Genomic DNA, 27215 nt, shown 5'->3' with positions numbered 1-27215 from the left:
CCGGTATCGCTGATCGCTCTGGGAAACCTCTGGACTTTTCTTTGGTCGCTGGTCTCCCGCTGGCCAGCACGCATCGCTGCGTGTGACAGGCGGGAGACCAGCGATCTGCTGGTAACGTACACATCGGGTATCCAAGGGACGGGCGTCCCTTAGATACCTGATGTGTACGTTAGTTACCAGCGCGCTGATGCAGGGAGCTGGTAACTAACATACACATCGGGTATCTAAGGGACGCACGTCCCTTGGATACCCGATGTATACGTTAGTTACCAGCTCCCTGCATCAGGGTGCTGGTAACTAACGAACACATCGACTCCGCGCGCTCGGCGTCGCTGTGCTGATCGCTGGTGAAGCTGTCTGTGTGACAGCTCACCAGCGATCACATAGCGACTCACCAGCGATCCTGACACGTTGATATCGTTGTCGGAATCGCTGGTGAGTCGCTATGTGTGACTCCAGCTTTAGTAGCTCAGCAAGAAGGTTGTTCCAAACATCTTGGAAAACTAACTACTGATCTTCGGGGATGTAAGCTTTTGTAAATATTTCTCTCTCTTCATGTAATCCCAGATAGACTCGATCACATTGAGATCAGGGCACTGTAAAGGCCATATTATTACTTCCAGGACATGTTCTTCTTTCGGCCACGTTCACACGTTCAGTGTTTGGTCAGTATTTTACATCACCACTTCTGTGTTTATCACCCCTCCTGGTTTTGGCTTACAAATACTAATAGGAGAAGGGCGTGGCCTGAGCTGGCGATGGTGTAACACGCACGGCTCAGGATCTCTGAGGAGGCATCTCCTAAAGTGACAAATAAAGCAAAAGAAAATCGCTCTCTTCGATAACGCATGGAAGGATTGTTTTCTTGTTACTCAGAGGTACATTCTGATAGCCCTTGTCTGAGCTTTGGATATTAAAAAAGACGTTTTTGAAATCTGAGGCCTTTTCCCGCCATTTTACTGCAAGGTGACACCATTTTGAACCGTGAGTGAAAAAATCCTTTCCCTGCTCCCTCCATTACCCACCGGCTGTCCTTGTCCTCAGAAAAAGTATCTTCATCGCTTGTCTACCACATTTTAAAGATTTTTATTGTCTTTTGGAGATTTTTTTTTACAAAAATCCTGTCATATACCAGCTGATTGGGGGAAGGATACAAAATAGTCCCCACCCTGTGCCTAATCTGACAGGATTTCTCTTGTTGCATAATTAAAAGACATTGACTTTTTTTGGGGGGAATCTCCTCTTGTCTGTTTTAGACCCTTTGGAAGTCCCAGGGTGTCCTAATTTAGCTATATTCCCCTGCTTTGTGCGAGGCTGTGGGAGCTATAACAGCTGCGGAGGGATCTCTTTCATCTCAACGTCCTATCTTAAGTACGCCATTTTCCTGTCATAACAGATCTGTGAGGCGGAAGGACACAAAATAGTCTGTGATTTGTGCCTATTTCTATGTTACCTCCGCTCCCCACCACTCCTGTGCGGCTCCACTGGGGTGATCTGCCTTTCTTCAGCGGTGCCGTGTATCAGCTGCCGGCTCCCCTGTTGCATATTTTATGAGCGGGGACTGACGTCACTGAGCTCTGTGTGAAGACTAGCCGCCTGTCACGGCTGCATTGAGGGTACGTGCACACGCTGCAGAATGGTCAAAAGACCTGCGGATTAGCCTGCAGTTTTGCCCTGCGGTTTTTCATCTCCTCAATGGAGGAGATGGCAAACCACAGCGGAATCCGCAGAAAGAACTGACATGTCAATTCTTTCTGCGGATTTGAAACCGCAGCAAATCCGCGCTGAAAATTCCGCACCATCTGCACTGCAGGTTTTTTTTTCCATAGGTTTGAATGGTACTGTACACCGCAGCAAAAACTGCTGCGGATCCGCAGCAATCAAATCCGCTGCGGGTCCGCAGCAGAATCCGCAGCGTGTGCACACACCCTTAAAGTCACAGGGAGCACCTCTATATCGGCGCGCAGTTAATAAAGGATTTTACTGTATGCATCATACAATATTAAAAGTGCCATCTGATTCTGTGGTGTATCTCATTCCTCACGGTCCCTTTTATAAAAAGGCATAGGAAGACACAAGAATTTTCTATATTTTTAACGTTTATTCAGTATAAACATCACCAATAATATCAATTCTCTCTAATATAATCCCTGCAAGGCAGAATTCAAAAGGCACAAGATGAGTCACAAGGCTACTCCAGTGTCCATATCAACGAAAGTGTCTAATACGACGCCTCAAAAAGCACAAAAATTTCAGGATTCTTACAATCCTCACTTTCAAGATCAAGTGGATATCGTTAACCCATTTAAGGCCAGATCTCATAAAGAGGTCATGGATACATCTCTCTCATCAAAAAGGCAAAACCCTGGTAAAACTTCTGAAAAATTCACATCGCCAGCCGACGCTTCAAGTCCTGAGTCTGGAGATAATTCACCAAACTTTTCTCCAGAAAGGTCAAAATTTAAGATGGATAACACCAATCCTTCTCCTTCCCAAAATCTGGATGTTATATCCATACACTCTTACATGGATACTCTCGCCCAGAAAATCACGTCCAGTATGTCTCAATCATTTGAAAACCAAAATAAAATTTTACAGTCCACCTTAAATAAATTTAGCAGCAGGTTAGACAACCACAAAAAACGTCTAACTGTAGTGGAAGAACACACTGATTATTTATCAAAAGACACCCATGACCTCAAATCTGAATTTCACAGACTTAAAATTAAAGTTGCGGATATAGAAGACGGGAACAGACGAAACAACTTGAAAATAAGAGGAATACAAGAATCTATCTCACCGGATAAACTAGAAGACTTCATCAAGACAATTTTCAAAAAATTACTACCGCCACTTACAGACCAGGATCTCATCATAGATAGGATCCACAGACTTCCCAAACCACAGAATATCGATAAAGATCTACCTAGAGATACCATCTTAAGGGTCCACTTCTTCAAAATCAAGGAAAAAATTCAACAATCAGTTAAAGATCTAGGAGGTTTTCCAGAACCCTATGCTCACCTTCAGCTATTTACGGATCTTTCAAAGGAAACGATTGAAGGAAGAAAGTCTTTTAAGCCAGTCACTTCCACCTTGAGGGGAAATAATATCCCCTATAAATGGGGCTTCCCACTTAAACTTTTGATAATCTACAAAGGAAAGACGACCGTCCTATTCTCACCTAAAGAAGGAAGAGATTTCCTGTCCTACTACAGGATACCTGACCGCCATAGAATCTCCAACTCTCAAGACCCTGGGCCCTCGTCCGAGAAGGGATGATCCAACGGAGAGACCTGGTCAATATATTTACTCACCTTGTTATAAGGCCTCTCTACACTTCTTGATTATTTGGTCAATGTATTGTACTATACTGCTTATTATTCTTTCCACAGGTTTTCTCACTTCTCTACTACTTTACTCCTATATCACATGAGATTATTTTCCTTCTGGGAATAGTGTTATGCCAAGGGATGCCTCCAATGGGATCCATACACAAACTTTCCCCACTAAAGAATTAGAGCCTTCCAGATCGGCTCTTCCTGAAGGACTATTTTGTTCTTATTGTTTTTGTGTCTCTTTTGTTTTTTGGTTTCAAATAGGTATATAGTTTAAGGTTTTTGGACAACTAAGCTCTACAAAGGTAGGTGCACTCTGGTTTCTGCATTTCCTCTACCCCACTTCATACGAACCCAGCCATTCTTGTAGCATGAAAATAAAATTCGTATCTTACAATGTCAGGGGGCTAAATAGCCTTTGGAAGAGATTTTCCATTGGTAGGGAGATTAACGGGATGCATCCTGAGGTTGTATGCCTTCAAGAAACCAAGTTCAAAAAAGACAACCATCCTTCTATAAATCTCAAAAATTTCCCATTTATATTTGAATCTTGCGGCCCACAAAAGAAAGCTGGGGTTTTAACCCTGATTAGTAACTCAATTTCCTTTGAATTGTTTTCTGAAGTAAAAGACGAAAAAGTACATTATCATATTCTCCTGTGCAAATTGAACGGCCAAACCTTCACAATAGTTAATACTTATTTTCCCACCATCAGACAAATTAGCTTCCTGAATAAGCTAATGAAAAAATTAGACACCTTACGATCAGGAACTCTACTTTTGTTAGGGGACTTTAATATGGTGCCAGATGGTGTACTAGACTCCACCTCTCCCAACAGACAAAAAACGCAATCCTTGAACAGCTGGATATATAATCACGAGCTATTCGACTCATTCCGCTGTTTGAACACCACATCTAGAGAATTTACTCATTTTTCTGATGGCCATCAGTCGGCATCTAGAATAGATCTGATACTCACAGATGTCTTCTCCTTGCCAAGGTTCTCCTCCAGCTCCATACTTAATAAATCTATTTCAGATCATTCCCCGGTAACTGCAGAACTGATAATAGGGTCCCCAATTCATGTGGAAATTCAACTCCTCTCTGCTTCATAACCCCACCATCAAATCTGAAATCAGCTCAGCCTTACAAAATTATTTTAGTGAAAACGAATCAAACCTCCTCAATCTGTTTACCTATTAGAATGCTCACAAGGCGGTGTTGAGGGGAGTCTTGATTCAAATTTCCTCCAGACAAAAAAAATTAATAGGGATAAAATCCTTACCCTACAACAGTCTATTAAATCTAAAGAAGAGGAACTATGTCGATCCTCTGTTTCCTCTAACAAACAAGCTGTTTTATCAGAACTTACTGATCTCAGGTTGCAGTTAAGGAAAATCATATTCAATTTTTACGACTCAGCTATTAGATGAGCAAAATGCAAACATTACTTATCTATAAATCGCCCTTCAAAATACATGTCAAACAGAATTAAGAATATATGGAAACGGAATAGAATTGACAGTATAACTTCCTCTAATGGTACATCACTGGTCCACCCTAAAGATATTGTAGGAGCTTTTACCGATTATTACAAAAATCTGTACAATATCAACCAAGACATCCACAATATGCAGCCATCTACCTCAGAGATTGGATTATTTCTTTCCAGCATGAACCTTCCAAAGCTTAACCCTGAAGACTTATCATTTTTGTCTTCTCCCTTCAATGAACAAGAAGTCCTAGATACCATAAACAAACTTAAAACATTCAAATCACCCGGCCCAGACGGGTTTAGTAATGATTATTTCAAGTCTTTTAGTAATATATTAACCCCCCACCTTGTCAAAGTATTTAACTCAGCTTTCCAAACAGGTCAATTTCCTAGAGAGATGCTGGAAGCGAGAATTATCGTAATCCCAAAACCAAATTCTGACACTAGCCAAATTTTTAATTATAAACCTATAACCCTCATCAATACAGACGTAAAAATTTATGCAAAGATCCTGGCCAATATACTAAGGGTACCGTTACACTAAGCGATGCACCAGCGATCGCAACCACGATATTGTAAGAAGATGAACTAAGTGGTCGCTAGTGAGCTGCCACACAGGCAGATCTCACCAGCGACAAAGCAGTGGTCGGGGGTCGCTCCTTTCCTGTCAGACGCGGCGATCTTGACGTCCTCCCACCCGCGTCCATGCGTTGCTTGTCGGCGCCACAGGAAGCGCCCGACGAGAAATGGTCCAGGACGTTCTCGCGCGATCAGTGATAATCAGCGGGGGAGCCAGTCGGAGGTAAGTATCAGACATAGCGATATCGCTAGCGATATCGCTGCTGCGTCACAAAACCAGTGACGTTACAGCGATATTGCTAGCGATCTCGCTGTGTGTAATGGGGGCTTTAATCAATTCCTCCCGAGATTAATTTCCAATGATCAGATAGGCTTCATCAAAGGAAGACAATCCATAGGTGGTACGAGAAGACTCATTAACATAATTAAGCTTATTTCCTCGAACAAACTCAGGGCCATTGTTATCTCTCTTGATGCTGAGAAAGCGTTCGACCGCCTTAATTGGTCATATCGCGAAGCAACTCTCAAAAAATTTGGAATGGCTTCTCAGAACACGAGAGGTGTTATGGCTTTGTACTCAGGCTCTGGTGCGAGGGTTTATTCCAACAATCATCTTTCCTCTACGTTTAATATAGCTAATGGGACCAGACAGGGTTGCCCATTGTCACCATTGCTTTTTGCATTAGCTTTTGAACCTCTGGCCCAACTAATCAGGAACAGCACAAAGATCTCGGGAATCAAAACTTTGCACAGAGATTTTAAAATAGCGTTGTATGCAGACGATATTATGCTCCCTCTCGTATGCCTCTTCCATTTCCTTATCACTACAAGAGACCCACTTCAAGCTTTTAACGAGATGATATTATACCCCTGTTAGACTTCATAGAGTCAACCCTGACAATTCTCTGCTCTGTTGGAGGGGTTGTGGAAGGCCAGGAAATATCTTGCATATATTTTGACAATGTCCCAAAATTGTTCCCTTTTGGAGAAAGATTTCTAACCTTATCGATTTTATCCTAGGAACACGACTTATTTTGTCTCCTCGTCTGGCCCTTCTTTCTCTGGACGCAGACAAAATTGATACTTCTAACAGGCTATTGATTATGCACATTTTACTAGTCTCCAAACATAGTATTGCCTTTCTTTGGAAAAACCCCAAACCCCCACAAATTAATGAAATTATAGACAAACTTAGCCTTCATCATTCTTTTGAATTGAAATTTGCGAATGTGCATGATCAATATGCTAAATATTCTAGGAAATGGTCTAGATGGCTGTAGTTGTTCTCATAAGTCTTCACCCAGAGTGCACCTGCCTAAGGCCCCTTGTGTTTAGGTCTTTGGAACATATATATTAATATATTATATGCTTAAATACCTACCTTTGTAATAATTCACTGCATAATGTGCTTCTGCATTAACTTGTTTCATTTTATGTCTTCTTTATATTTGGACTTTATTGTCCTTCCTTTATCCTTCTTTCCCTTTACTTTTTTCCCTCCCCCCCTTTTTTTCCCCCATCTTTCCTCCCCCATCCTCCCCATTTATTGAAACTCAAATAAAACATTAGGAAAACAAGTACTAATAGGAAATAGTGACCAAATACTGAACGTGTGAATGTGGCCTTATACTGAAGATAGTTCTTAACCCCTTCCTGACATGTGCTGTACCTGTACCACTCTTCGGGAATGCAGTTCCTGAAAACAGCGGTACAGGTACGGCGCACTGATTGCGCAGCCTCACGCTGAATGCCGCGGTGATCGGGTGCGAGCGTCAGCTCTGTGTGAGAGCTGACATCCCGCAGCAATGCCCACAATCAGTGCTAGAACCGATCGTGGGCACTTAACCCATCTCATTCCCTGCATGCTTCCATCAGCACAATACGCATTGCCTCCATGGAGACCTCTGGTCGCAAGATGGCCGCGGGGTCCTGCAGGGAAGGTGGCTTGTGAGCGTCTGCTGAGAGCAGGTGCTGACATGCCTCCTTCCCGGCCTGTCAGATGCTGATGTGATGCCTCCTTCCCGGCCTGTCAGATGCTGATGTGATACTCTGCTGTGCAGTGCAGCAATCTGACAACATACAGTGATGTCCCAGGATGAGACAATGTGAAAAAATTAAAAAAAATTAAAAAGTGTAAAAATATTTTATTAAAAATCCCCAAATAAAGAAAAAAAATCAAATATTTTTCCAATTAATACATTTATTTATGCAAAAAAAAACAATAAAAGTACACATATTTGGTATCGCCATGTCTGTAACCACCTGCTCTATAAAACTGTCCCACTAGTTAACCCCTTCGGTGAACATCGTTAAAAAAGATGCAAAGAACAATGCTTTATCATCATACCACCGAACAAAAAGTGCAAATAAAAATGGTACCGCTGAAAACATCATCTTGTCCAGCAAAAAAGTCGTCTTACAGCTCCTGCTCCATAAGCGGAAAAATAAAAAAGTTATAGCTCTCAGAATAAAGCGACGCAAAAATAATTTTCTATGAAATAGTTTTTATCCTGTAAAAGTGCCAAAACATTAAAAAAAAATACATTGGGTATCGCTGTAATCGTACTGACCTGAAGAATAAGGGTGTGTGCACACGTAAGCGTTTTTTAAGCGTTTTTGCAGGCAAAAACGCTTAAAAAACGCTTACAAGAAGCATCCCATTCATTTTAATGAATTCTGCACTTTTTGTGCATATTGATGCGTTTTTTTTCCGTGAAAAAAACGCATCGCGGTAAAAAACGCAGCATGCTCATTAATTTCGCGGAAAAATCCGCATTTCTAACTATTTTCTATGAGACTGGGGACGCTCCAGAAAAAACGCATCAAAAACGCGCAAAAAAAGCGGGAAAAAACCGCACGTTTTCTGGGAAGGAGTCCGGTTTTCAGTCAGGAATTATCTGCATACGTGGGTTCACATCCTAAAGCTGCCTTATCAATTTTACCACATGAGTAACGGCATGAAAAAAAAGCAACCAAAAAGCAATTCCTGAATTGCTCGTTTTTGTTCATTCTGTCTCCCAAAAATTGGAATAGAAAGCGATCAAAAAGTGTCATGTGCCCGAAAATAGTACCAATAAAAACGTCAGCTCATCCCCCAAAAAGCAAGCCATAACATGACTGTCAGCCAAAATATGAAAAAATTATAGCTCTCAAAATGTGGTGATGTAAAAACTATTTTTCACAACAAAAAGCATCTTTTAGTGTGTGTGACAGCAGCCAGACATAAAAAATCCAATATAAATCTGGTATCGCTGTAATTGCACCGACCCGAAGAATAAAGTCGCCTCATCACTTATACCTTACAAGCAATGGTGTAAAAAATAAAAACAATTCTTCACATGCTGTTAATTTTTCACTCTGCCTCTTAAAGATCGCAGTAAGGTTCAGTGCACATTTATCCTGCGCTCTGAAATACGTGATTCAGATGGAACCTCTGGCTGAAGATTCCCTAAAATGAGGCAGGTGTCCATCTTTTTAGGATTGGATAAAAGTGCCGTCGGCCACAATTTTGTGTACTTCTGAAAAGAAGGACACCACTGAACAGAGGGCAGACGGAGTCCAGAGTAACTCTACTGCCTCATTATAGTGAATGGATCCATCGGGGGTTTCACCTGTCACATCACTCGGACATTTAGATGGAAACCCCGATGTAAGTTCTCAGCGTAGGATCAACTCTCCTAAGCCGTTCAGATACTAAGACTGTTCCATAAATGTAGAGCAGATGTTGTGAATGTATTAACATGAATCTGTCAGTAGGATCAAATTTCCCAAGCTGTCTATAAGAGCAATTCAGGTCATAGAACGTTGAATAAAATGACTTGTTGATATCTGCGATCTGATGTCTTATTCCAGAGATATCCATGTTATTCTTATATGTAAATGAGCTTTTCCAGGCTATGGGCTGGACAATGATCTGCATGAGAATCTGCCTCCAGAGATTATTGTATATAGAGTGGGCATTACCAGGATGAGACATGTAACTTAACACAGAACAGTAAAACTGAACTTTGTTTCGTTGGGGCTCGCTCACACTTGCAAATAAATCGGACGAATACGATGCAATCCAATAAAAAATTGGATTGCATTCGGACTAATGTAATTCTATGATTGTGTGCTCATTGGGACTGAAAAAATGCAGCATTTCGCGATTGAATGCAAAATTTGAATCACATGCACCCATACCAGTCTATGGGTGCGTGTGAAACATTGCTTTGCACTCGGATGTCACCCTTGTGCAGAGCGATTCCCGCGGACGCCGGGGATGGACGAATTATTTTCTCTGTCTCCTTCGCACCTGTGCTCCAATTTTCTGATACGAGAAGATCGGAGCACAGCGTACTGACACTTGGCTCACGCTCACAGCACAGCTGGAGCCGAGTGTCATTAGCAGATCACATCCTATGCTCTCGCATTGGATGCCATACGATGATATGACTCCCACCTTATAAACACATTTACTGCGGCTCTCACAGCTCTGCTGTGGTGTAACACTGTCTGCCTGTGAGATGAAGCTGAGAGGAACCTGCAGATGTGTCAGTTATAATCACACACAGCTCTGCAGTGAGAGCAGAGAGCAGCCATTAGGCTGGTTTCACATTTTCGTTTTTTAGCGCTGGAAAAAAACGCTAACCTGCGCATGCGTTTTTTCCCCTATATTTAACATGGGTGCGCATACCTGCGCGCTTGTAAGCGCATGTATGCGATTTTCATGCGCTGCGTTTTTTTGGGGTGTGCGATTGGATTTTCCAGACGCATCATGTTGCATTTTTTGGCCCTGCAAAAAAGCGCATGCGCACATATGCGCACGTTTTGCGCTAAAAATGGCCATTATAGCCTATGGATGCGCATATGTGCGCACTGGCATGCTCATGTAAGCGTTTTTTTGCATATGCGTTTTTTTTTTTTAACCATGGAATTTAGGGGTTTGAGTTAGAGTTAGGGTTAGTTAAGGGGGTTTAGGGTTAGGGTCAGGGTTAGGGTTAGGGTTGGGTTTTGGGTCAGGGTTAGGGTTTAGTATGGTTTGGTTAAGGGTTAGGGTCAGGGTTAGGGTCAGGATTAGGGTTAAGTATGGTTTTGTTAAGGGTTAGGGTCAGGGTTAGGGTTAGGGTCAGGGTTAGGGTCAGGGTTAGGGTTAAGTATGGTTTTGTTAAGGATTAGGGTCAGGGTTAGGGTCAGGATTAGGGTTAAGTATGGTTTGGTTAAGGGTTAGGGTCAGGGTTAGGGTCAGGGTTAGGGTCAGGGTTAGGGTTAGGGTCAGGGTTAGGGTTAAGTATGGTTTTGTTAAGGGTTAGGGTCAGGGTTAGGGTCAGGGTCAGGGTTAGGGTTAGGGTCAGGGTTAGGGTCAGGGTTAGGGTTAGGGTTAGGGTCAGGGTTAGGGTTAGGGTTAGTTAGGGTTTAGGGTTTGGGTTAGGGTTAAGTATGATTTGGTTAAGGGTTAGGGTCAGGGTTAGGGTCAGGGTTAGGGTTAGGGTCAGGGTTAGGGTTAGTAAAGTCAGGGTTAGGGTAGTGTGAGGGGCAACCTAAAAATGTTGGAAAAAAACGCAAACGCGGTAAAAACGCGCTAAAAACGCATAAAAACGCTGCGTTTTTTTCATGCATGCTCATAAAAATGCTTGAAAAAAACGCAGCAGTTGTATGCTTATGTATGCGTTTTTTCAATGCGTTTTTTTGCGGGAAAAACGCGCTGCAAAAAAAAGCAAGTGTGATACTAGCCTAACACATCACATTTAAAATAATAGGAGGCAGAATCTCATGCAGATCAATGTCTGACTCATAGGCTAGGACAGCTTATTTATATAAAAGAAAAATGTAAATTCATCAGGAAAAAGACATTGGAGCGTAGATATTCATTTTTTCCACACCTGTCTAAGGCTATTTTCACACTTGCGTTTTTTTGCGCTGCGTGCGCAGTGCAAACGTGCATAAAAAATGGATCATGCGTTTTTTATGCATTTTCTTGTTTTTTGCGCATGGTTTTTACAAAAGAACGCATGCGAGTTTTTTGCGCTGACGTGTGCATGACCATGCGCACCCATAGACTATAATGTGTCTTTGGGTGAATTTTGTGAGCATTGCGTGCCCATGCGTTATTTGAGACAAGTCGGGCGCACAAAAAATGCAACAGGATGCATTTTGTGCGCCCTGGCGCGCACTACAAAAAACCGCATGCGCATACAAACGCATGACTATGCGCACCCATGTTAAGTATAGGGAAAAAACGCATGCGCATTTATGCGCAAAAACGCAGCACAAAAAAACGCAAGTGTGAAACCAGCCTAAAATTTATTAAACAATATTTTATATTTTTACTCAAAAAGTATATATGAAGATTGTATTTTCATTTATTCCTTGTCTACTCACATCAACAGAGAACATATTTTCTTCTTATTGTATTTTCTTTAGTTATTATTTGTGGTATCCCATACAATCTGTCTATCATAAGCTATACTAGTGTGGGTGAATGTACGCCAGTTTTATCTACCAATCCATGTGGTGGAGACCACAAATAGTATGAGCAAAATGTACAAACTTGAAATAGCTCAACCCAAGTAGTAATATAACAACTGATTTTTCCAAATTCAACAAAAATTACATATAAGGAATATTGCAGTCTGAGAAATTATTCATCCCCGTCATGACAAATATCTTTAGTATATAGTAGAGCACCTTATAGCTGTTATGGTCTTCTGCAAACGTGATGCATAGCCAAACACCATCTTCTGCCAGTGTTTGTAAGGAATCTTAGCCCATTCATTACCCATGGGTAATAGCCTCCAGTTCACTAATATTTTGGGGTTTGTGTTCTGCAACCGCCTTTTTCAAGTCCCACAAAATATTTTCGAGTTGGTTCTAGTGACTGTGATGGTCACTCTAGAATTTTCCACGACTTCTTCCAAAATCAAGTCTTGGTGGATTTTAAGGAATGCTTGGAATTATTGTACTGTTAGAAGGTTCAAAGATTCCTTGATGCAGGTCTTTTGCAGTCTCTAATGCAGTGATCCCACACCTTTCTGACCTTTAGAGCCACATTCAGCTTAGAGAGACGGTCACGTGCCACATTCAGCACTGAGAGAGTGTTGCCAGCCACATCCAGCTTCCACCCCCCTCAAAGTTGTGTCAACCAAATCCCCATTACAGGTATAATCATAACCAAAGCTTTTCCACAGAAATCACTCCAAAGCAGTACACTGAGATCCAGGGGTTCCCACAATACCTCCATTTAGTATTCTCCCATCAAGGACTCCGAACACACTGTCGCATCCAGCTTCAAGAACCTCCTCTAACAGGTAGTATCATCCTCCAGCGTACCATACTTAAATCATCTCTAAATCCCAAGACAGTAAAGGTGCATCCAGATCTGCTCTTCTGTGCAGGGCTACTCACAAATTTCACCATTTTGAGATGTTCTCTTCATACCTGTTTACTAAACCAGAAGCTAATGCACCAAGCTGGCAGACAGTCGCAAGCCACAATTCATGAGACCGCGAGCCACATGTGGCTCCCGAGCTACAGGTTGAGGACCCCTGGTCTAAGGAGTCTGGTAGCAGCTAGTGATAGCTTCATATTTCTTCCATGTCCAGGTCGTGTAGCCAGTGTCCCTTCAGTGCTGAACTTTTGAACTATTCTTTCAACTGTAGGAAGATTCAATGACTTTGCTATCTTTTTGCATTGTTTTTTTTTGTTTGTGCAAGACAATGATATCTTCTCTTACCATAGTCAATAAGGAATGTCTTAAGATTCTTCTGGAAAATGGCCATAAGCTGGTGTTTGACTATGCATGTTTGCAGCAGGTCATACCAGATGTATGGTGTGGTCTAGTAAGTACTAATACTTGTCATGAAGGGGATGAATAATACAGAAACTGATGTAGACAGTAAAAATGGCGTTTTGTGTTGAATTTGGAGAAATCACTGGTGTAGATATGTAGATTGTTTATTGAGCTTAGAGCTTAACCCCTTTACTACCCTGAGATTTTCTGTTTTTTCGTTTTTTCCTTTTCTTCTTCCAAGAGCCATAATTTTTTTATTTTTATGGCTATATAGCCATATGACGCCTTGTTTTTTTTCAGGAGGAGTTGTACTTTTGAACAACACCTAAAGTTGTCAGAAGGCTATTCCAAGATAAATCAACAGGTGGGCGTAAAACAAAGTTTTATTAAAGTTTTTCTGGTGGTGTACTGATGTTACCTCAGCTGACAATCACAAATTATGTTAAAAAAAGAGGACAAGAAGGAAAACACAATGCGTTTTGGCTAATATAGCCTTCCTGGTTCTGAACAGCAGAATAAAAGGGAGTATCCAGCTTTTCCTTTAAAGTGAACCTGTTACCATGTTTTCCTAATATAAACTAAAGCCACCACCCTTCACTGCCCTATTTGCGCAGTCCATTAACCTGTAGCTAAGCCACCAACTCTCCCTGTATATGCCAAAAATATCTTATATACTTCTGGCATGCAGTCTAATCCGATGGCATCTTTTTCCTTTTTCGGCGCCTCCTCAATCTCTGCATCTCCACCTACTGACTTGATTGATGTGGATGACGTGCCCTATGCCATTCACAGATTGCCGCTAATCTTATATCTGTGCAGTGGTAGCTCCAGCCTGTGCATGCAGTTAATGTTCTGCCCTACTAGAGGAAGTAAAAAGGCTCGTACTGCAAATGCGCCAGTACCGCCTTCAGTTCCGGGTTAATAGGTGTTGGTGCTGGCGTATTATAGGACTTTTCTCTGCCCTTAGGACAGAGCATGGAGTGCCTTGCCTGTGCTTCAACTTCATAGGCATAAGATTCATGGTTAACTGTGGATGATTTTGGACCCGTCATCCATATCAACCAACCAGGAGGACAACAGCTGCAGGTGATCTGGTGATGACATAAGACGTGTCATCCACAACAAGCCAGGAGGATGGCATCTCCAGGGATTGAGGAGGTGCAGAGGAAATAAAAAAATATGCCAATTGGACCACACCACATCTTTTGGCAGAAGATACAGGTTGATGGAATGCGGTAATAAGTAGTTAAGAGTGGTGACCTTTTGTTTAAATTGGGAAAACCTCTTGACAGGTTCCATTTAAAAAAATCGACTTTATTCCATTCTCCATAAATACTTTACAATGGGGCGTCATGTGAAGACATGGATAGCATACCTTCTTAATGCGTTTCAAGCTATAGTAATGATCTCTTAATTATAGTTGTTGAGTTCGATAAAACACTAAATTTATATATTCTTTGTGGAAACACCACTCGCCCTCCTTCGGGATGCACAGGAAGCCGGTGTCTCCTATAGAACGACTTCGAACAAATAAAACAAGTGAATCGCACATAAACCTGTGCTCCATACAAGGTTCAGTGGCCGCTCATGGCACTGTGCCTCATCACCTATTCAGTAGTAATGTTATAAGGTGAGAGGTGTAAATGGTAAGGAGTCAGATTAGGGAATGGGACTGACCTGCCTAAAACAATGTTTGATTAGTGCACACCTTTTTTTATCATCAGTTTTTATTGAAAACCTCCAAACGTTTTCTGGTATACAATAATCAGGACGCAAAAAACAACATAGTGTCCAGAGTTGTTGAAAGCATATTGTACGCCTTTGCTTTTGAAGCATTATATTTCTGTTCACATTTAATTCCTGGTCTGAATTTCCACTGCAGCTTTCCAGCTTTCCACTATCTGCCTTGATCGGTTAATACTGGTAAGTAGGCAAGATGATACACAGCATGTTAATCCATCCCAATTCTTTCCCATAGTCACCATGGCTCAATGGTTCTATGCATTTGTATGTGGATAACTTTTCATCATTCTATTCTGCACTTTGCTGAAAAGACTATAGAACATCTTCATCTATCTTATTGACTACAATAGCCTACATACTTTCTTACATTTGTCAATCAGTATAATTGACAATTATGTCTGTATATACTGCTAATCTAGAAAGCATTTATTCTTTTATATCATCACATATATGTTCCATCTATAAACTGCGGCATTAAAAGGTTACAATTAGGGCTGGTTTGACATTTGCATTTTATCGCGCAGCGCATTGTGCACTATCGGTCGCACGTGCATTTGTCCCCTATCTTTAAAATGGCGTGCGCAGTGTCTAGCGATTGCACGCAGGCCTCAGTGTTTCAGTGCGCTGCGCATTTTCCATGTCTGCGATCAGACGCGCTGGACGCTACATGTTGCATTTTTTGGTCCGCCCAACGTCGTTAAAAATGCGCATGCGCGCATCAGCGCACGCAATGCGCAAGAAAATAGTATTACAGTCTATTTGTGTGCTGACGTGCGCTGTATAGTGCGCATGTCAGCGCTTAGCGAGCGCGTGCGATTTCAGAGTAAACAATGTCTAGACACTGTCTAAATCCAGCCCCTCAACAAGAAACATTGTTTGGGAGCATGGGAGATAAAAGAAGGGCTTTGTAGTGCCACCTCATCACTCTCCAGACATGATGCAAGAAGAAAAGACATCCTCCCAGCCAGAGATCATATTTTGGATCACAGCAGCTTAATGTGAGTATAATTTTTCTGTGAGCCTGTGCTTTCAAATAAATAATGTGTACTAATGTTTTATTTTTTTCTTTTGCTAGAATGTCTTCTGGATCCGAATACTCACCAGCAGCGGAAGAATTGGCAGACGCAGAGTGTGAGGTGAGTAGTTTGCTGTCTTGTGAAGTATACCTGCCTGTCCAAATGTTTAATTATTTATTTTCTTTTACAGACCTCAGCATCGGACCAGCCAAGTGAGGGTGAGCAGCCAGAGCAGCGTACACAAAGCACGGCGGGAAGGAGACGCACGGTAGGAAAGTTTTTTCCTAATTTTTTTTTTTTTTTTTTAATTTTTGGATTCTGTTTTTTCTGTCCAGCTTTTCTCCCCTTTTTTTTTTCTTCTCCATCACCACTCTCCATAAATGCAAAGATTATAAATGTATTTCTTTTCTAGGTTCCACAACGGGATGAGGACGTCTATCTAGACAATGAGCAACTCATCAGCCTTGTCCAGGAGCGTGTCCCGTTGTGGGACAGCCGTGACCAGCAGTACAAGGACATTGTGGTGACCCGGCGGCTATGGAATGAAGTGGCTGCAGCATTGATGGAGGGCTGGGACAGTGCCTCTGCAACTGTCAAAAAGGCGTTAAGTAAGTATTTCTCTGTTGTGTGATGCTGCATTGACTCTTGATCCTGATGATACATGTGTGTTTACTGCAATAGATCTGCTTGCAGTAAACACACGTGTCCTCAGGTTCAATAGTGTACGCATTGTGTATTGAATGCTGTGTCTTTTTTATGGTTCACTCTTGATCCTGATGATACATGTGGGTTTACTGCAAGAGATCTGCTTGCAGTAAACACACATGTGTCCTCAGGTTCAATAGTGAATGCATTTTTATTTGAATTATTGGTGATTCAGCATTGATGACAACTCAGGTGTGTGTGGTAATACAGATACGATCATGGTGTTGTCCAACCTAATTTTTTCTTTTCCATTGTTTCAACAGTGAACAAAGTCCGCACACGTTGGCGCTCGATGAAGGACCGTTTCAACACTGATGTTCGTGCTGAGGGACAGGTTCGCAGTGGCTCTTCTGCAAGGACAAGAGCCAAGTTTCGGTATCATCGCGCCTTGGAATTCTTACGACCAGTACTTGCCACCAGAGCGTAAGTATTTTTTTTTTTTTTTGGCTTATTAACCCTAATTTATATTCCACAGCTGATCCGTCTTGTTAATGCTGGATACTAATGTTTACCTTTTTTTTCCACAGCACCTGGAGCAGCACCCTGCAACCTGTCCCGGGATCAGTTCTTCATTGATCGACCTCGGACCCGTCCCAGCCATCCGACAGCCAGGAAGCAAGTTGCAGGTCAGCAACACAGACAGCTGGTGACCAGGAAGCTGGTCAATCAGGTGTTCCCCTGTCCCAGGTCTCTGCCACTGGTTATGCGGGCACTACCCGCCAGCGGCAGAGGGCCTCGGACAGGCCTGTCTTGCCCGAGTTCATGTACTTGAGCGAGGCCTGTCTTGCCAGTCTCAAGACGCTGTCCGAAAGGGTGGAAAGTGGATTTTCTGTAATGGAGCATGGTTTTAACTACATGGAACACCTCTTCCATTCTTCCGTACAGCGCCTTGACCGGCTGGAGGCCGACCTCAATAGACCAGCGCACCATTTCTTTAGTAAAATTGAACGGGGCTTGGTGGATCACCTTAGTCCTGAGCAACAGCTGACTGTCTTACATGCCTGCAACACTGCTTACTTGCAGGCTATGCAGCAGAATCAGTACGTGCAGCAGGCAGTGTTGTCATTCCCACCTGTGCCACCACTGACTCGCTTCACCACATTACCGACTTCTGCTGCATATCACTGCACAGCCACCTGCATTCCTAGCCAAGCTGGGCACCACTACACCACACCAATGTCGAGTGCTGCTGGACACTCCACCCCCGCCGCCACCACCATGTCATGCGCTGCTCCTGTCTGGAGCACCAGTACTGCCACCGTTACCACATCTTGTCTCACCTCCAGCGCTAAATCTCGTTGGGCCACCACCTCTTCACCTGTTCGCACAGAAAGAACATCTCCGGATCGGAGCACCGCCACTTCTCCAATGCATGAGAGCACCACCACAACTCCGCACCATACAAGGAGCACCCCAACCACCACTCTTCAGAGGACCACCACCACATCTCCTCATAGGAGCACCGCCACCACTACTCTGCAGAGGATCACGCCAACACTTCGCCTCCTCATGGCACCTCCAAAACTCAACATCAGAGTAGCACCGCCACCACTTCACCAGATCGGAGCACCGCCCACACTTTTCCCACCAGAAGCACCAGGCGTAATTCACCTTCCATGAGCACCATCACTACCATTTCACCTACAAGGAGCACCACCAGCGCCACCACCGAGCACCCTAGGGGAGACCCTCATTCTGTTTTTTATTCACATCGTCCACGGACCAGCAGCTCTAGGCGGTCAAGCCATGGAAGGCGGTCACACGGTGGTAGTCGGTCCAGGCAGGTGACTCCTGCCCCAAAGAAGAAAAAAGACTTTGTTACTCAATCCCCCCTCTCCTTCCAATGTTTCACAACCTTCCTCCTTTATCATGCCTAACCTCCCTTCCCCCAGTAATTTAGTCGCACCTTCACCTAGAATCCCTTCCTCAGTTTCCAGCCGTTCATCCTCTCTCCACACCCCCAAAGTATCCAACACTTCTCCCAAACGTCCTTCAAAGTGAAAATAATTTTATTAAAAAAAAAAAATAAACATTGAATATTTTGTGTTCAAATAATGTTTGGTTAATGTGTCTTTCGCCGCCTACACACACTGCGCCGTACACTTTTCTTTTTTGTGTACACATAGCTCCAGAAATGACACATTTCGTGTGTCAGTTTTGGAGATATGTATCTGCAAACAAGAAAAACTCAATATACGTTCATTTTTTACATGGCCTCAGTGTCTTTGCTCAGGTAACGTAATAGATGATGGTGTTGATTGCAAGGACTATCTGTTGTTACCTTGATGAGTATCCTTATCAGTTAATCTACTATGGTGTTTTGTAACATCATTTTACTGTTTGGAATACAATCCAAGGTTATTATAGATAGACCTTATAAATCAGGGTTCCCCAACTCCAATCCTCAAGGCCCACCAACAGATCATGTTTTCAGGATTTCCTTAGTATTGCTCACGTGATAATTGCATCACCTGTGCAATACAAAGGGAATCCTGAAAACATGATCTGTTGGTGTACCTTGAGGACTGGAGTTGGTGAACCAAGTTCTAAACAACCTCATACTATATTTAATGTATGTTTACAAAGTGAGGAGATGATGTTGAAAATACACGTCATATGGTCATGAACAAGGCGTTGTATCATACTTTGAAGAAAAAAACATACAGGTATAAACACAGGTGTTTTATTAACATACACAACACATAAAAATTAGGATACACCATTTGCTCTTGCCAGGCCACCCGTCCAACATCAGAGGTGAAATAGGACGCAAATTGGTCCCTCATTTGCCCTACTTCAACAGATGACCGTAGAGGGTGCTGATTAAATTCTGGCAAGGGGTTAGGAGAGGAATCATCTACACTCACTGGCCACTTTATTAGGTACACCTGTCCAACTGTGTGTTATGACTTAATTTCTAATCAGCCAATCACATGGCGGCAACTCAGTGCATTTAGGCATGTAGATATGGTCAAGACAATCTCCTGCAGTTCAAACCGAGCATCAGTATGGGGAAGAAAGGTGATTTGAGTGCCTTTGAACGTGGCATGATTGTTGGTGCCAGAAGGGCTGGTCTGAGAATTTCAGAAACTGCTGATCTACTGGGATTTTCACGCACAACCATCTCTAGGGTTTACAGAGAATGGTCCGAAAAAGAAAAAAAATCCAGTGAGCGGCAGTTCTGTGGCCGGAAATGCCATGTTGATGCCAGAGGTCAGAGGAGAATGGGCAGACTGGTTCGAGCTGATAGAAAGGCAACAGTGACTCAAATTGCCACCCGTTACAACCAAGGTAGGCAGAAGAGCATCTCTGAACGCACAGTGCGTCGAACTTTGAGGCAGATGGGCTACAGCAGCAGAAGACCACACTGGGTACCACTCCTCTCAGCTAAGAACAGGAAACTGAGGCTACAATTTGCACAAGCTCATCGAAATTGGACAGTAGAAGATTGGAAAAACGTTGCCTGGTCTGATGAGTCTCGATTTCTGCTGCGACATTCGGATGGTAGGGTCAGAATTTGGCGTAAACAACATGAAAGCATGTATCCATCCTGCCTTGTATCAACAGTTCAGGCTGGTGGTGGTGGTGTCATGGTGTGGGGAATTTTTTCTGGGCACTCTTTGGGCCCCTTGGTACCAATTGAGCATCGTTGCAACGCCACAGCCTACCTGAGTATTGTTGCTGACCATGTCCATCCCTTTATGACCACAATGTACCCAACATCTGATGGCTACTTTCAGCAGGATAATGCGCCATGTCATAAAGCTCGAATCATCTCAGATTGGTTTCTTGAACATGACAATGAGTTTACTGTACTCAAATGGCCTCCTCAGTCACCAGATCTCAATCCAATAGAGCATCTTTGGGATGTGGTGGAACGGGAGATTCGCATCAGGGATGTGCAGCCGACAAATCTGCGCCAACTGTGTGATGCCATCATATCAATATGGTCCAAAATCTCTGAGGAATGCTTCCAGCACCTTGTTGAATCTCTGCCACGAAGAATTGAGGCAGTTCTGAAGGCAAAAGGGGGTCCAACCCCTTACTAGCATGTTGTACCTAATAAAGTGGCCAGTGAGTGTAGTTCAAAACTAGGGTGCTCTCTATCCATCACAAAATTGTGTAGAACAACACAGGCCTTCACCACCTCATCCACAGTTTCTAGTTTAAGATTAATGGCTGTGGAGAGAATTCGCCATCTGGATACTAGTATACCAAAGGCACACTCTACAGTTCTTCTGGCCCTGGTCAACCTGTAATTAAAAATTCTTTTAGTGTGGTCCAAGTCCCGGCTGGAGTATGGTTTGAGCAGGTGTTGGCACATCTGGAATGCCTCATCCCCAACCATTACAAAGGGCTGTGGCGGACCTTCGGTGTTGGGAAGAGGCCGTGGCATGGGGAAATTGAACTGGTTGCCATACAACCTCTGTCCCATGTCTGAGTTATTAAAAGCCTGGGAGTCATTTCCACGCCCAAATGCACCAATGTCCACTGCAACAAACTTACAATCTGCATCAGAAATGGCCGTTAGTACTGTAGAGAAGTACTTTTTATAGTTGTAGTACTCTGATCCAGTTCTCTTGGGTTTTATAATTCTGATGTGTTTCCCATCCACCGCACCCAAACAATTAGGGACATTGCAGACTGTCCAAAATCTTTCTGCATTTTCAAGCCACTTTTCCACGGTGAGCAGGGGCATAAATTCTGGACAGAGAACGTCCCACAAAGCCCGGCAGGTGTCTGCAACTATTCCAGACAAGGTGGATATTCCAAGACGGAACTGGAAGTGCAGAGAAGAGAGGGTCTCTCCAGGAGCCAGGAATCTGGGACACAAAGAAACTACAAGAATTTATATTTGTGTATAGGGATTTTTAACACATTAAAAAAAAAAAAAAAGGGGCACACCAATTAATAAATATGCATCCTTTTCTTTAAAAAAATGTCTCAAACCAATGCAGCATACTTTTAGGACATGGCAGATCAAGAATTCTGCCATAATATACTACATCAAAGAACCAATACTATCTGCAGTCAGTGGTTACGTACCGTAATGTGACCAGGAGCCGTTCCTCGGGAGGAATCGCACGACGGAGCTGTGTGTCCTGTCTACGGATGACATCTTGTACACGACCAAGTATATACATGAAGCTTTGTTGGGACATCCGTGTGTAATCCGTAAATTTATCTGGGTTTGCCTGTAGCTCGCTGTAGAGGGTGTGGTACGCTCCACGGATCTCCCGGAGTTCAACAATAGGATGAATCCACAAATGCCGCCGCTGCCATCTTCGCTGTCTCTCTCTCTCTTTGTTCATGGCAAGCAACTGCGTAAGCTTGAGCCATCTTAATGTCCAGTTTCAAGTAGAAGTGAAAGCTTTTCCAGCGCAGATCCATGTCTTCATCAAAAACTGCTAGCAACTGGGAAGAATAGCTGTAAACTGGGTCTAGATAAGGAATTCCAATAACACACGCCCACTGCTGTCCAATTGGTGGAGTATGAGTCATAATTGGTCAATGATTTGAATCCTGTGATTGTGACATTATGCGCAATAATCACGCAAACGCATGCAAAACGTTTACAAACGCATATAATCGCACGATTATGTCCCAAAAAAACGCTGCGTTTACAAGCGTTTGTAAGCGTTTTTTGTATGCGTTTGATGTGCGCTCCAAATGCAGTGCAAAAAAACGCTAGTGTGAAACTAGCCTAAGTCCTGACCATTAAACATTAATATTTGAAGTCATTGTCTTCCTTTGTATTACTTGCCACCACCATATCGTAACGCCCATATCTAATGGGCATGGAAAGCACGCAACATATTTCTATTAAGATTAACCAGTGAAATTAGGTCTGACATTTAACACCTTTACAATTTTAAGATCTATTCCTCATCAAATTCTTTAACCGCTTAACGACCGCCGATACGCCTTTTAACGGCGGTAATTAAGGGTACTTAAACCACAGCGCCGTGAATAGCGCCCCCCAGTGTTGGATTTTCTCCGGGGTCTCGGCTGCAGGGGGTAGCCGAGACCCCAGAGAACATGAATTGGGACGGTTTTTACCGACTCCGCTTTTGCGGTCGCCATTATTAACCCTATAACGGCGATCGCAAAAAAACCCCCGCGATATTGCATTTAATTTCTCTTTCCTCTGATGTGATCGCACATCAGAGGAGAGAGAAAGAGGGTCCCCGATCCCCTCCCCCGGTACCTCTCCGTGGTCCAGGGTCCCCTCCCGGTGGTCCTGCGTCCCGCCGACGTCCTCCGGTGGGCGCCGCCATCTTGGATCCGGGGAATCTGCCGGCTCCGGCTGGCAGATTCCATTCATTCATTTTGATCACTATGATAATCTATCATAGTGATCAAAATAAAAAAAATAGTGAATAACCCCCCCGTTTATTACCCCCTTAGTTAGACAAACATAATGAAATAAAGAAAATATTTTTTTTTTCATTTTTCCATTAGGGTTAGGGCTACGGTTAGAATTAGGGTTAGAATTAGGGCGAATTTGGGTTAGGATTAGGGGTTAAGGTTGGGATTAGGGTTAGGGGTGTGTTGGGGTTAGGGTTGGAGTAATAATTGAGGGGTTTCCACTATTTACCAACTTTGGGGGCTAAAAAAATCAATTTTGAGGAAAAAAAATGATTTTTTATTTTCACTGGTCTGCGTTATAAACTTCTGTGAAGCACTTGGGGGGTTCAAAGTGCTCACCACACATCTAGATAAGCTACTTGGGGGGTCTAGTTTCCAAAATGGGGTCACTTGTGGGGGTTTCCGCTGTTTAGGTACATCAGGGGCTCTGCAAACGCAACATGACGCCCGCAGACCATTCCATCAAAGACTGCATTCCAAAATGGCACTCCTTCCCTTCCGAGCTCTCCCATGCACCCAAACAGTGGTTCCTCCCAACGTATGGGGTATCAGCGTACTCAGGACAAATTGCACAACAACTTTTGTGGTCCAATTTCTCATGTTACCCTTAGGAAAATAAAAAAATAGCGGGATAAAAAATCATTTTTGAGGGAAAAAAATTATTTTTAATTTTCACGGCTCTACGTTTATAAACTTCTGCGAAGCACTTGGGGGTTCAAAGTGCTCACCACATATCTAGATAAGCTCCTTGGGGGGTCTAGTTTCCAAAATGGGATCACTTGTGGGGGGGGGTTACACTTTTTAGTCACATCAGGGGCTCTGCAAACGCAACATGACGCCCGCAGACCGTTCCATCAAAGTCTGCATTCCAAAATGGCACTCCTGCCCTTCTAAGCTCTCCCATGCACCCAAACAGTGGTTCCCCCCCACATATGGGGTATCAGCGTACTCAGGACAAATTGCACAAAAACTGTTGTGGTCCAATTTTTTTCCTGTTAGCCTTGTGAAAATTAAAAATAGTGGGCTAAAAAATAATTTTTGAGTAAAAAAAAATTATTTTTAATTTTCATGGCTCTACGTTATAAACTTCTGTGAAGCACTTGAAGGTTCAAAATGCTCACCACACATCTAGATAAGTTCTTTAAGGGGTCTAGTTTCCAAAATGGGGTCACTTATTGGGGGTTTCCACTGTTTAGGAACATCAGGGGCTCTCCAAACGTAGCATGGCGTCCGATCTCAATTCCAGCCAATTCTGCGTTGAAAAAGTCAAACGGGCTCCTTCCCTTGCGAGCTCTGCCGTGCGCTGGACAAGTGGTTTACCTCCACATATGGGGTATTGGCGTTTTCAGGAGAAATTGTACAACAAATTTTGTGGTTCATTTTCTCTTTTAACACTTGTAGAAATAAAAAAAAATTGGTTCTGAAGTAAATTTGTTGCAAAAAAAAGTTAAATGTTAATTTTTCCTGTGAAGCACATAAAGGGTTAATAAACTTCTTGAATGTGGTTTTGAGCACCTTGAGGGGTCTAGTTTTTAGAACGGTGTCACTTGGGTATTTTCTGTCATGTACACCCCTCAAAATGACATTAAATATGATGTGGTCCCTAAAAAAATGGTTTTGTAAATTTTGTTGTAAAAACGAGAAATTGCTGATCAACTTTTAACCCTTATAACTTCCTAACAAAAAAAAAATTTTCATCCAAAATTGTGCTGATGTAAAGTAGACATGTGGGAAATGTTATTTATTAAGAAATTTGTGTGACACATCTCTCCGATTTAAGGGCATAAAAATTTAAAGTTTTAAAACTGCAACATTTTTAAAATTTTCGCCATATTTCCGTTTTTTTCATAAATAAACACAAGACTTATCGAAGAAATTTTACCACTAACATGAAGTAAGATATGTCACGAAAAAACAATCTCAGAATCAGAGGGATCCATTAAAGCGTTCCAGAGTTATAACCTCATAAAATGTCAGTGGTCAGAATTGTAAAAATTGGCCTGGTCATTAAGCTGCAAACTGGCTCTGTCACTAAGGGGTTAACCTGCCTTGTCTCTTTATTAACAATAATGTAATTACTCAAAAATATGAACTATTTTAATTTAATCTACTTGTATTTTTATTTTAAGCTTTAGGCTGGCATGGACCTGGAGAGTTATGAGCATCCTGTCGTTCTGAGAGATGAGAATAAACGGAGAAGGCGAAAAATGAGACCTCACTCAGCAGCGGCATCGAATATTTTTTACATGGAGGCAATTCCTATAGAATTTATTTTGCCCACCAGTCCAAAAAACAGCAAAGTACAAGATACAATCCTGTTGGAAATTGCTGGTAACTGCACAGTTGAACAAATGAAAGCACAGGTCTGGATGAGCGCAATAGAAAAAAGCCACAACAGTGATTTCTACCATAGACTTGCTCCAGACCAATTCCTCTTACAGTATCAGAAAAAGGGCCAGTGGTATGAAATCTATGACAAACATCAGGTCATACAAACATTGGACTGTATAGTGTATTGGAAGGTTTTACAAAAAACTGTCGGAAAGATTCATATTATCCAAAAAGAAAAGCCCTCAGAGGAAACAATAGAGTATCAAAAGCAATTAAATTATCTTATAGGATATGATGTCACTGACGTAAGTAATGTTCATGATGATGAGCTAGAGTTTACACGCCGTAGACTGGTTACACCACGAATGATTGAGTTGGTGAAAAGAGATCCCAGGTTGTATTCGATGGACCCTTGGGTCACCTCTATAATGCTTCCAGAATATTTGAGCAAAAGACTCTCCTCTAATAATATTTTCATAATAATACACAAAGGTATGACAAGCCACACAATCAGAGTCTCCATCGATGACACACCAGATGTAATCCTGCAGAGCTTCTTTGCAAAAATGGCCAAGAAAAAATCACTGTTGGACATTTCAGAGGAACATAGTGAATTGGATTTTGTTTTCCGGGTTTGTGGGAGAGATGAGTATATCATTGGGAATGCACCAATCAAAGATTTCCACTATATTAGGCAGTGTATTAAAAATGGTGATGAAATACATTTTGTCTTGGATGTCCCTCCTAACCCCTCAGAAGATAAAGTCCAGAAAGAAGAGTGGCCCCTGGTTGATGATTGTACTGGGGTAACGGGTTTTCATGAGCAGCTTACAATTCATGGAAAAGATCATGAGAAGATTTTCACTATATCCCTTTGGGATTGCAATAGAAAGTTTAGAATAAAAATAATTGGGATTGATATTCCAGTTTTACCAAGAAACACTGAGCTTATTGTTTTCGTAGAAGCCAACATTCTTCACGGACAACAAGTGCTCTCCCAAAAGAGGACATCATGTAAGCCGTTTACTGAAGAAGTCTTGTGGAACACATGGCTTGAATTTGATATAAAAATAAAAGATATACCAAAAGGAGCTCTTCTAAATTTGCAGATATTTTGTTGTAAAGCTCAGACTGCCACAGGGAAAGCTAACATACAGTCTCCAGACTCTACCAGCTCAGATGCAAAATTCAAAAACCAGCTTCTATATTATGTCAATCTGCTTTTAATAGATCATAGGTCCTTGTTAAGACAGGGGGAATTTGTTCTTCATATGTGGAGAATACCGGGAAAAGGAGAGGATCAAGGCAGCATCAATGCCGATAAGCTAACATCTGCCACAAACCCTGACAAAGACACATCAATGGCTATTTCAATAAGTCTGGACAAATACTGCCATCCAGTAGCTCTTCCAAAGCACAAGTCAGTATCAGATCCGGAACTAGACAGGGCCAGATCTGAAATGCCTAATCAACTGCGAAAACAGCTTGAAGAAATTCTATCTACTGATCCACTGCATCCACTCACTCCCGAGGACAAAGAACTTTTATGGCATTTTAGATATGAAGTTATGAAGAACCCAGATGCCTACCCAAAATTACTGAGTTCTGTAAAATGGGGGCAGCAAGCAATGGTGGCCAAAACGTACCAGCTGCTCAATAAAAGGGACGCATGGGATGACTGCTCCCTAGATGTCGGGCTAACCATTCAGCTTCTCGACTGCAACTTTTCTGATGAAAATGTACGAGCGATGGCAGTCCAGAAATTGGAAAGCTTACAGGATGATGATGTATTGCATTATCTTTTACAGCTAGTACAGGTAATACTTTTCATATCTGCTTCTCAGTTCCTCAATACAGGTTTTCATTTTCAT

At 42.5% G+C, this 27215-nt stretch overlaps 1 protein-coding gene across 8 annotated transcripts in view; it reads left to right on the top strand.

The window, feature by feature from the left end:
* The window catches only part of PIK3CG (phosphatidylinositol-4,5-bisphosphate 3-kinase catalytic subunit gamma), a 123821-nt gene that overhangs the window by 32801 nt on the left and 63805 nt on the right, over positions 1-27215 (top strand). For 3 of the 8 annotated variants that reach the window (XM_073573583.1, XM_073573575.1, XM_073573577.1), the window contains 3 exons: positions 13481-13544; positions 15063-15103; positions 25143-27161. In XM_073573583.1, the coding sequence (XP_073429684.1) occupies positions 25155-27161 (2007 nt within the window). In that variant the 5' untranslated portion in view covers positions 13481-13544; positions 15063-15103; positions 25143-25154. The remainder of the gene's footprint in view (positions 1-13480; positions 13545-15062; positions 15104-25142; positions 27162-27215) is intronic. The other 5 variants (XM_073573582.1, XM_073573576.1, XM_073573580.1 and 2 more) reach the window with 2 other exon arrangements.

This window comes from Dendrobates tinctorius, unplaced genomic scaffold (genome assembly GCF_039654945.1).
Source record: "Dendrobates tinctorius isolate UK_male_01 unplaced genomic scaffold, ASM3965494v1 ptg000035l, whole genome shotgun sequence".
NCBI lineage: Eukaryota > Metazoa > Chordata > Amphibia > Anura > Dendrobatidae > Dendrobates > Dendrobates tinctorius.
The sequence above is the reverse complement of the archived record's forward strand: the minus strand, read 5'-3'. Positions and strand labels throughout refer to the sequence as shown.